This window comes from Entelurus aequoreus, linkage group LG04, assembly GCF_033978785.1.
Source record: "Entelurus aequoreus isolate RoL-2023_Sb linkage group LG04, RoL_Eaeq_v1.1, whole genome shotgun sequence".
Lineage (NCBI taxonomy): Eukaryota > Metazoa > Chordata > Actinopteri > Syngnathiformes > Syngnathidae > Entelurus > Entelurus aequoreus.
In genome coordinates, this window is record NC_084734.1 from 27,701,005 (window position 1) to 27,713,329 (window position 12,325).

Sequence of the window (12,325 nt, forward strand, 5' to 3'; positions counted from 1 at the left end):
ACTAGCTCCAGGATGGCCGCCATGGAGCACATTCGCCAGGAGGTAATGAGGAAAGTGGAAGCTATCGGGCCTATAGCACCATGTTCGCCATCACCTGCACCGTCTGGGTGCCCCGCTGGCAGCGACCTGAACGTCACCCTGGCTCACCTGCTCATGCTCACCAAACGTTGTCCTTTTGACGATGTAAAGGAGAGATGCCTTCGACTCTTACAGGCTGTCCAGGTAGGCGTTTACTTATTCACTACAATAAGATCCTTTTTTGACAACGCACTTTTTGCTGTAGTGCTTCAAGTATTGATCTGTTGCCATCTGCGTCCTCCTCATAAGCATTGAGTCAAGGGGATTATCATCAATGTCAGTATTAGTGTGAACTCCATAACACTTGAACATGTCAATAGATGCCTTGTGCCTCTCCCCTGTGCTCCTTATTCACTCTTTTCCTCAGGCAAAACCAGGTCCTTTCTAGTACCTGGTCAGCAGAGGTTCCAAGTGTGCTAAACTGATTCAATACAATCGCTTTTGTAGTGTAATGTAATTTTTTAATTGGTCTTTGTATTGCCGTTTTATGTGCCTGTAGCTTTGATGCTGATTAGCTGTCTGTACAGAGTGTTTCCCCAAGAAAATCCTCTTTTTACATATAGTGTGTTACTCTCCAATGTAACCGATGCCTTAAATCAGTGGTCCCCAACCCCTGGGTCGCGGCCCGGTACCGGTCCGCAGACCGATTGGTACCGGGCCGCACAAGAAAAAAAATAAAATTATATATATATATATATATATATATATATATATATATATATATATATATATATATATATATATATATATATATATATATATATATATATATATTTATTTATTTATTTATTTATTTATTTATTTATTCAATCAACATAGAAAACACAATATATACATTATATATCAATATAGATCAATACAGTCTGCAGGGATACAGTCCGTAAGCACACGATTGTATTTCTTTATAAAAATATATATATATATATATATATATATATATATATATATATATATATATATATATATATATATATATATATATATATATATATATATATATATATATATATATATATATATATATATATATATATATATATATATATATATATATATATATAAAACCCCCCCCTTGGTCCGTGGGACTAATTTTCAAGCGTTGACCGGTCCGCAGCTACAAAAAGGTTGGGGACCACTGCCTTAAATCACATACAGAAACTTAACCATTAAAAGTGGGACAGGAGGACACAGATGTTGGCAACACTCGCATAGCTACTTGTGCTAACTTTACACAGTTTAATAGAAAAAAATAATGCGAGGTGTCGGCCTGCAACAATCAACAAATCAATTAATTTGATTAGAAAAATGCTTCGATTTATATTGTGTTGCTTCAATTAGTCATTTAATGAGTGTAACTAATAAAAAATGATAAAATGCGGTGGTATGTGGGTGCCGTGATCTGTGTAGCTGCAAACAGTGGAGAGTTTTTTTTAAATTTTTGTTTTCATTAATGCACACATGATAAAAGTGCATTTTCAATGTTGAAATAGAATGAGGATTATGACAAGCAGAAATGTCTTTATTTCAACTATTTTCTCTAAAATACACAGTAAGCCTATAAAGTGTCTTTTATTCAATCAATCCAGTGCTTCTCAAATATTTTCTGTTACGCCCCTCCTCCCTAGGAAGAAGAAAATATTTCGCCCCACTCTCCACCATGACTACAAATAGTATATTTTGTCGATAAATTTGTTATAACTATACCTCTGCACCAGTCTTTCCTTGTCTCCCACCGTGGGGTACACTGAAGCCAAGTGCTACATACGCTCATCATATATACAGCAAAAAAAAGCATGTTCTCTGAGGTCTCGGTGACCCCCCCCAGGGGGACCCGCCCCACTATTGGAGAGACTGAATTAATCGAACAATTGAATCAATAGATTACTAGATTACTAAAATAAAAAATAAAAAAAACAACAGGTTAGCCTAATAGGTTATGTAAAAAAACAAAACAAAAATCAAACTTGCAGCTCCCATGTTTGTAGCTGACTGGCCAATTAGTTGGCAGAGCTCTCTGGTGCAAGCATGAAGAATAAGGTTCAAACTTCAAAACCAATAATTTTCTCTCAAAAGCAATCATTTTCTCTCAAAAGTTGAGCAAACATACGATTGGAGAGATTTTAGTCCTTGTTGCTCATAAACAGGCTCTAGAGATACACATTACTGTTAGGACATCATTAAAAAGTCATTATTGCATAACACAAGACTGTTTAAGTGTTACGACTGTATTATACAAAACTTTTTCCATAACGAGCATTTACGAGGTGATTTGGTGGATGTTTAACTTTGCTGGAAGTCGAGTGCAGTTGGTTTGTTCATTTAGTCGTCATCTTAAAAAATGAGTCTCAATACCTACGTTATTTCTTCTACAAAACCCCAAACCAGTGAAGTTGGCACAGTGTAAATCGTAAATAAAAAAAGAATACAATGATTTGCAAATCCTTTTCAACTTATATTCAATTGAATAGACTGTAAAGACAAGATGTTTATTGTTTGAAATGAGAAACTTTATTTTTTTTGCAAATAACCATTAACTTAGAATTTAATGGCAGCAACACATTGCAAAAAAGTTGTCACGGGGGCAATTTTACCACTTTGTTACATGGCCTTTCCTTTTAACAACACTCAGTAAACGTACAGCTTAAGTTGTTCCAACAGTCCGGGGTCTCCTTTGTCGTATTTTACGCTTAATAATGCGGCGCACATTTTCAATGGGAGACAGGTCTGGACTACAGGCAGGCCAGTCTAGTACCCGCACTCTTTTACTATGAAGCCATGCTGTTGTAACACGTTACTTGGCATTGTCTTGCTGAAATAAGCAGGGGCGTCCATGATAACATTTGTTTGGATGGCAATATATGTTGCTCCAAAACCTGTATGTACCTTTCGGCATTAATGGTGCCTTCACATATGAATAAGTTACCCATGCCTTGGGCACTAATACACCCCCATACCATCACAGATGCTGGCTTTTGAACTTTGCGCCTATAGCAGTCCGGACAGTTATTTTCCTCTTTGGTCTGAAGGACACAACGTCCAGTTTCCAAAAACAATTTGAAATGTGGACTCGTCAGACCACAGAACACTTTTCCACTTTGCATCAGTCTATCTTATATGAGCTCGGGCCCAGCGAAGCCGGCGGCGTTTCTGGGTGTTGTTGATAAATGGCTTTGGCTTTGCATAGTAGAGTTTTAACTTGCATTTACAGATCTAGCGACAAACTGTAGTTACTGAAGGTGGTTTTCTGAAGTGTTCCTGAGCCCATGTGGTGATATCCTTTACACACTGTCGCTTTTTGATGCAGTATCGCTTGAGGATTCGAAGGTCACAGGCATTGAATGTTGGTTTTCGGCCTTGCCGCTTACGTGCAGTGATTTCTCCAGATTCTCTGAACCTTTTGATGATATTACGGGCCGTGGATGGTGAAATCCCTAAATTCCTTGCAATAGCTCGTTGAGAAATGTTGTTCTTACAGTGTTCGGCAATTTGCTCACGCATTTGTTCACAAAGTGGTGGCCCTCGCCCCATCCTTGTTTGTGAATGACTGAGCATTTCATGGAAGCTGCTTTTATACCCAATCATGGCACCCACCTGTTCCAAATTAGCCTGGTCACCTGTGAGATGTTCCAAATAAGTGTTTGATGAACATTCCTCAACTTTCTCAGTCTTTTTTGCCAATTGTGCCAGCTTTTTTGAAACATGTTGCAGGCATCAAATTCCAAATGAGGTAATATTTGCAAAAAGCAACGTTTTCCTGTTCGAACGTTAAGTATCTTGGCTTTGCAGTCTATTCAACTGAATATAAGTTGAAAAGGATTTGCAAATCATTGTATTCTGTTTTTATTTACTATTTACACAACATGCCAACTTCACTGGTTTAGGGTTTTGTATAAGATGCATGGATAATTTTATTACCGGTAGTTGTAACCTGTTCAACCTTCTAAGAGCACACAAAGCACCCGGTGATGCCCTGACGTGTTGTTGTTGTTGTTGTTGTTGCGACGCTACGAACAGTTTGATGCTGGTATTAATTCTGTTTTTTTGCGGAAGTGCTTTTGGAAGGTGGAGGATCGGGGCAGAGAGGCGGTGACAGATGAAAGAGGGAGAAAGCTGCTTTGCTGGGTTTTAGCCGTGCACCATAGCACACACCGTCTGGTATTTTCGAATTATGCTAAGCTGCATTTGCTCAGGGGTTGCCAGAGGCTGCTTTTATGATGTTTCATATCATGGCGATACGGTTGAACCCCTCCTATCTCTCCACACACGCACCTTTTTCACTATTGTCAGAAATAGAAGTGGGGCTTTTAGGGAGGATGGATGGAGGTTTTCTTTGGCTTAGATTTTTGATTCAGTCAGATTTTCTGAAGACAAAACCTCATACACAGCAGTGCGATGCCTCTTACTTTGTAACAAGTATTTTGATAGATCTGTTAAAGGGGTACTTCCTGTCATATAGAGGATCTTTGACGTGCATTCATTTCAGTAGGTTCCTAAAAACAGCAGAGGGCTCATGCCATATATAACAATATAATAATAATAATATAATAGTATATATTGTATATATAATATGTAAATATTACATATGTTATATTTTATATTGCTACTATGGTACATTTTTAGTCTACTTTATACCTGCATTATCCTTTCCATCCTTACCCTTTCTATCCTTTTGTAGCTGAGCTACTGTGTGGAACAATTTCCCTTGTGGATCAATAAAGTTTGTCTAAGTCTATTTACTGTAGAGGCTCTTTGACTAATTGCATTTTTTCAGTCGATCCTGAAAAACAGCAGAGCGCTCCGTCATATGAAAGATTTTTGGACCTGCGTTTTTCCAAGTAGGTTTTCAAAAATGATAGTCCTTCTGTCACATAAAAAAATCTAACATTTTTACAGTAGGTCTTTAAAAACAGCACTGGGCTCTTTGACATATAGAGGATATTTGATTAGTGTTTGTCAGTAGATCCTTAAAAATAGCAGAATCCTCCTATCACATAAAACATCTTTAAGTAACATTTCTGCAGTAGGTCCCTAAAATCATCAACGGGCTCCAGTCATAAAGTGGATCTTTGACTTGCATTTTTTGCAGCAGGTCCTTAACAACAAAGGGCTCTTTGACATATAGAGGATATTTTGAATAGTGTTCGTCAGTAGATACTCAAAAATAGCAGTCTTCCTGTCACACAGATTTCAGACTAACATTTGTGCAGTAGTCTTTGAAAATAGATTGATTGATTGATTGAAACTTTTATTAGTAGATTGCACTGTGTAGTACATATTTCGTACAATTGACCACTAAATGGTAACACCCGAATACGTTTTTCAACTTGTTTAAGTCGGGGTCCTCGTAAATCAATTCATGGTACAAATATATACTATCATCATAATACAGTCATCACACAAGTTAATCATCAGAGTATATATATTGAATTATTTACATTATTTACAATCCAGGGGGGGGTGGGATGTGGAGGGTTTGGTTGATATCAGCACTTCAGTCATCAACAATTGCATCATCAGAGAAATGGGCTTTGAAACAGTGTAGGTCTGACTTGGTAGGATATGTACAGCGAGCAGAGAACATAGTGAGTTCAGATAGCATAAGAACAAGTATATACATTAGAAATACATTTGATTATTTACATTTGGTTATTTACAATCCGGGGATGTGGTGGGGGGAGGGTGTTAGTCAAGGGTTGAAGTTGCCTGGAGGTGTTGTTTTAGTGCGGTTTTGAAGGAGGATAGAGATGCACTTTTTTTTACACCTGTTGGGAGTGCATTCCATATTGATGTGGCATAGAAGGAGAATGAGTTAAGACCTTTGTTAGATCGGAATCTGGATTTAACATGGTTAGTGGAGCTCCCCCTGGTGTTGGGGTTATGGCGGTCATTTACGTTATGGAAGTAGTTTGACATCCATCCATCCATCCATTTTCTACCGCTTATTCCCTTCTGGGTCACGGGGGGCGCTGGAGCCCATCTCAGCTACAATCGGGCGAAAGGCGGGGTACACCCTGGACAAGTCGCCACCTCATCGCAGGGCCAACACAGATAGACAGACAACATTCACACTCACATTCACACACTAGGGCCAATTTAGTGTTGCCAATCAACCTATCCCAGGGAGGTGTAGCAGATTTTATAGACTAGGCTCAGTGCAAGTTGTTTTACTCTGTCCTCCACCCTGAGCCAGCCCACTTTGGAGAAGTGGGTTGGAGTGAGGTGTGATCTGGGGTGGAGGTCTAAAAGTAACCTGACTAGCTTGTTCTGGGATGTTTGGAGTCTAGATAAGCTGAGTCATCCTATCACGTAGAAGATCTTTTACAAACCCTGTTTCCATATGAGTTGGGAAATTGTGTTAGATGTAAATATGAACGGAATACAATGATTTGCAAAACCTTTTCAACCCATATTCAGTTGAATGCACTACAAAGACAAGATATTTGATGTTCAAACTCATAAACTTTTTTTTTTTTTTGCAAATAATAATTAACTTAGAATTTCATGGCTGGAAGACGTGCCAAAGTAGTTGGGAAAGGGCATGTTCACCACTGTGTTACATGGCCTTTCCTTTTAACAACACTCAGTAAACGTTTGGGAACTGAGGAGACACATTTTTTAAGCTTCTCAGTTGGAATTCTTTCCCATTCTTGCTTGATGTACAGCTTAAATTGTTCAACAGTCCGGGGGTCTCCGTTGTGGTATTTTAGGCTTCATAATGCGCCACACATTTTCAACGGGAGACAGGTCTGGACTACAGGCAGGCCAGTGTAGTACCGCACTCTTTTACTATGAAGCCACTTTGATGTAACACGTGGCTTGGCATTGTCTTGCTGAAATAAGCAGGGGCGTCCATGGTAACGTTGCTTGGATGGCAACATATGTTGCTCCAAAACCTGTATGTACCTTTCAGCATTAATTGCGCCTTCACAGATGTGTAAGTTACCCATGTCTTGGGCACTAATACACCCCCATACCATAACAGCTGCTGGCCTTTCAACTTTGCGCCTATAACAATCCGGATGGTTCTTTTCCTCTTTGGTCCAGAGGACACGACGCCCACAGTTTCCAAAAATAATTTGAAATATGGACTCGTCAGACCACAGAACACTTTTCCACTTTGTATCAGTCCATCTTAGATGAGCTCAGGCCCAACGAAGCCGACGGCGTTTCTGGGTGTTGTTGATAAACGGTTTTCGCCTCGCAACCTACCGATCTCAGGGCGGACACTCTAACCACTAAGCCACTGAGTAGGCCTCCACTTCGACCACGTCTTCTCCCCGTCATCTTTTGTTGTAGTTTTTAGAGCTTCCATATGGAGTCTACTGACAAATATTAGTTCAAACTGTACGCTACTTTGTATTAGAAATGGCAACAGCGGAGGATGCAGGTGCATGTGCAAGCCAGTTTGCCCCACAACAAGAGGATAGGGGAAAAAAAGTTTGACAACAATGGCGGACTTGCCCAAAGCACTTCGGGTAAAGCTTTACCATTTATGAAGATATCCGCTGACATCACAATTGGGGAACAATTTTACAATTTGGGCAAATTCCAAATGGCTCGTTGAAGGAGTATGAAGGAAGGCAAGATTGTTCCGCCGTGCCTTCATGGTTTAATTTCAAATTTTCGATACATATGCAGATCCCAAATACACAAAAAACAACTACCAATAAGTAAGAAATGTTAGTTTTGCATTTAAAGGATCTTTGACAATGAGGTGGCGACTTGTCCAGGGTGTACCCCGCCTTCCGCCCGATTGTAGCTGAGATAGGTTCCAGCGCCCCCCGCGACCCCGAAGGGAATAAGCAGTAGAAAATGGATGGATGGATGGATGGACAAACAGTCCTTGAAAACCGTAGAGCACTTCTGTCATATGAAGGATCTTTGATTTGCGTTTTTGCAGTAGTGCTTAAAAAAAGCAGAGTCCTCCTGTCTTTTTCTTTATTTAGGGATCTACTGCAAAAACGTTACTCAAAAAATGTAGACTAACATTTTGCTGTATTATTTAAAAACAGCTGAGTGCTCCTATCAATATAAAGGATCTTTGACTAACTTTTTTGCAGTAGATCCCTAAAAACAGCAGTGTTCCTATCACGCAGAGGATCTTTGGCCCCGTTTACACTAAGCCGGATAAGGTTATCCAGGGTAAATCACACCTAACCTTATCCGTGTCCACACACACGCAATGGTCGTTTAAGACCCCTGCACCCCTCCGTCCGCCGGCGCAACGCGACCTATTACGCATGCGTGGAAAATGCACACGTCATAGTCATCTCCAGTGTTGCTAAATGTAACTTATCTGAACAATATCCAGTGTTATGGTATTTCAATTAACTGGAATCCAGTGTGCTGTGGGGCCCTATTGTAGTTAATCACACCTGAGCCATCATACATTAATCAAATCTTTATTAGACACGGAAACAATGTGATAAAGAATATTTTACATCGATCAAACTAGGGATCTAGATATCTGGTCAGGACACTCCTCACTCTTTTGTCTTCACCTTCATTGTCCATTCATTTTTGGTGACTTTGTATACTCTGGACCTAGACGTCGAGTTCGCGACATACATAGCGGACAATAACTGAGTCTGCTTTGCCAGTCCAAAGGCATGCAACGTTTTCCTCGACGACCAGGTAGTACAAAGCACACGCTACCTTTTTTAATCACATCCACGGGCTCGCATTCTCGTTGTCTCTCCTTCGACAAATGGACAAAGTTTTTCGCTAAGTACAAACACAGCTGACCCGTCCGGACATTCGAAAGTTCTCTTGCCGTCTGAGAAGTGTTGTATCCGATATACTGTAGCTGCAATCGCTTTCTCTTAAGGTATTCATGTGGGATTTCCACAAGCGTCTGTACATGTAGAAGAAGGAGAAACACGGGCATGTCAGGATGACTCGCCTCCATATTCCCAGTGGTTACCTCCGAGTTACAAAACCGCTTTATTATGAAGCTGGCTGTGGTGCGTTCTGTCTGATGTCACTTCCTGTGTGGGCATGGTCTTTCTGGCGTCACTTCCTCTCCGAACTCACTTTGTAAACGATCAATGAGACCATACAAAGCTAAGTGCCGGAGATTCAAGAATTACACGGCTGACTTACCCGTGTAAACATTTGTCCGAGGAAGGGGACCTTAAACACTGGTTTAGTGTGGCTGAAACGGGGCTTATGCTAAATAATTATTCGTTTGACGGGTTAAAAGACTTAGTGTATGTAGACATGGCCTTTTGACTAATGATTTTGCAGTAGACCTTAAAAACAGCAGAGTGATGTTGTCATATAAAGGATATTTGACTTGCAATTGTTATTATATAGATAGACCCTTAGGACATATAGTAGTCCCAGTGTACCTTGTTACTGCAGCTATGGCACTGTAAAAGCTGTTACAAGTGATGTTTGTGGTGCTGTGTTGCCCCAACATTGCTGTGTCTTTTGGGTTAAGGGTTATAAGGTCAGGGCTTAAAATAGGGTTCTGTGTGCACAGTGAGGGGTCAGATTCCCATAGGCTGTTCGTGTGTGTGTGGGTGACTCGTAGGGTGAACACACTCGGGTCAAAAAATGATGTATGCATGCATTTCTGCAAGTTTTGTCAAACGGGGTCACAGTGTCATAGAACAAATGAGCAAATGAACAGCGGGATTAGTAGTGGGCATGGAAAACACACACACACACACACACACACACACACACACACACACACACACACACACACACACACACACACACACACACACACACACACACACACACACACACACACACACACACACAGAGAAATGAATAGAGACAATAGCTGGGATTTGTGTGAGTCTATGATGGGGGCAAACAGACTCCATCACCCGGTCACCATATTCCCTGGCTGGATGAAAGGAATACAGTCTTGGGCTACTTGACAGGGACAGAGAGAGGGTCCTTTGTGTTATGTAACTGCGCCATTGTGTTAGTCCTTTTGCGCTAACTTAATTTAGCTCTCAAATGGCTTATTTATTTTGTATCTGGAGACTTGCAAATGCAGCATTCACAGCACTTCTAACAGCCTACTTTTATTAGTGCAAAAGCTCAGAATGTATCCTGACGTACGTACACCTCGTTAGTTCTCATTTTGTACAATAAAGTCATGTGTTTATTGTTTTGCTCTTTAATTACACAAACACAATCTCCTCACGCGGACAAAGGTGAAGATGTCAGTCATATGATACGCTTCGTTAATTAACACCTACTTATTGGCTTAATGATAGCCGTTATGCATGACTCAGCAACTGCTGCAATAAACACTTATGTGTCATTAATTAGCTGGAATGGCATCGTCCGATACAGCCGCCAAGAATAACCCAGGTCACATTTCTTTGTCCACGTGACAAGCTACAGAGTGTCCTCTACTTGCTGTCATTGTTTTGTTGAAGACTGACATCTACTTATGGATTGTGTCAGTTCTTGTCCAGAAATACACTATATTGCCAAAATTATTTGGCCACCTGCCTTTACTCACATATGAACTTGAAGTGCCATCCCATGGAATTCTCCAAAATGTTTTGGTATCCTGGAGCATTCAAAGGTCCTTTCACTGCCCAAGCCCAATTCCTGAAAAACCAACCCCACGCCATAATTCCTCCTCCACCAAATCTCACATTTGGCACAATGCAGTCCAAAATGTAGCGTTCTCCTGGCAACCTCCAAACCCAGACTGGTCCATCAGATTGCCAGATGGAAAAGCGTGATTCATCACTCCAGAGAAGGCGTCTCCACTGCTCTAGAGTTCAATGGCAACGTGCTTTACACCACTGCATCCAACGCTTTGCATTGGACTTGGTGATGTATGGCTTAGATACAGCTGCTCGGCCATGGAAACCCATTCCATGAAGCTCTCTGCGTACTGTACGTGGGCTAATTGGAAGGTCACATGAAGTTTGGAGCTCTGTAGCAACTTTCTGTGCAGAAAGTCTTTGCACTATGCGCTTCAGCATCCGCCGACCCCTCTCTGTCAGTTTCCGTGGCATACCACTTCATGGCTGAGTTGCTGTTGTTCCCAAACTCTTCACTTTTCTCATAATAAAGTTCACTTTGGAATATTTAGGGGCAAGGAAATTTCACGACTGGATTTGTTGCACAGGTGGCATCCTATGACAGTTCCACGCTGGAAATCACTGAGAGCGGCCCATTCTTTCACAAGTGTTTGTAGAAACAGTCTCCATGCCTGAGTGCTTGATTTTATACACCGGGCCAAGTGATTAGGACACCTGATTCTCATCATTTGGATGGGTGGCCAAATACTTTTGGCAATGTAGTGTATCTCCAAACCAGAGAGGTGGGTTTTGGATATTTGGGATCGTTTTGCCCCAAAGGCCTTCAGTCATTTGCTTTACTTGGCAAAACCGTTGAGTGCAAGCCTGAGGGAAGCTTCAGGTTATTCTTACTGCAGGCCTCCACCAGAGGCATAGTTCACCAACTTTTGGGTCTTATCACATACAGGCAGACAGGCCAGTGTAGCGCGCCTAGAGGGGCCAGGACCCTCACCTTCATTACGCCTTGGGCGTTTCATTCAGACCCTACGACACGTGTGTACATTCGACTCCTTGGTCTGTGTTTCAGGTGCATGGTTTGCAGACATCGCCACTGATTCATGACGCCTATGGTACTTCGAAAAGTGCAGTTTTTTGGCCTTTTTTTGGTTCTGCCATGACCCCTAAAGAATGGGCCCAGAGATGCCATAAAACCATCATGAAAAAATAAGAGATGAGGAATAGTAGCATTTTTTTGGAACAGTACTACCTCAACTTGCGAGCTTAAATTGGCTTGTTCTGTGATGGACCTCTTAACTCAAAACACTTAAATCAACATCTTCCATTGAAATTAATTTAAATACATTTAATTGGTGCTTGGACCCCAAAACACAATTTTAACATGTAACATGCCTTCTACCTCAGTAGAAGCATTTAAGTCTCATCTTAAAACTCATTTGTATAATCTAGCCTTTAAATAGACCCCCCTTTTTTAGACCAGTTGATCTGCCTTTTCTTTTCTTCTCTCCTCTTCTCCCCTGTCCCTTGCGAGGGGGAGTTGCATAGGTCCGGTGGCCATGGATGAAGTGCTGGCTGTCCAGAGTCGGGACCCCGGGTGGACCACTAGCCTGTGCATCGGTTGGGGACATCTCTGCGCTGCTGACCCGTCTCCGCTCAGGATGGTTTCCTGTTGGCCCCGCTGTGGACTGGACTCCCGCTGATGTGTTGGATCCACTGTGGACTGGACT

At 41.3% G+C, this 12,325-nt stretch overlaps 1 protein-coding gene across 1 annotated transcript in view; it reads left to right on the plus strand.

Annotated features, from left to right (window-relative positions):
- Positions 1–12,325, plus strand: part of sesn1 (sestrin 1) — a 147,502-nt gene that overhangs the window by 6,835 nt on the left and 128,342 nt on the right. Inside the window, exon 2 of the mRNA XM_062044500.1 lies at positions 1–222. This exon is cut by the window's left edge and continues 95 nt beyond it. Within this exon, the coding sequence (XP_061900484.1) occupies positions 1–222 (222 nt within the window). The remainder of the gene's footprint in view (positions 223–12,325) is intronic.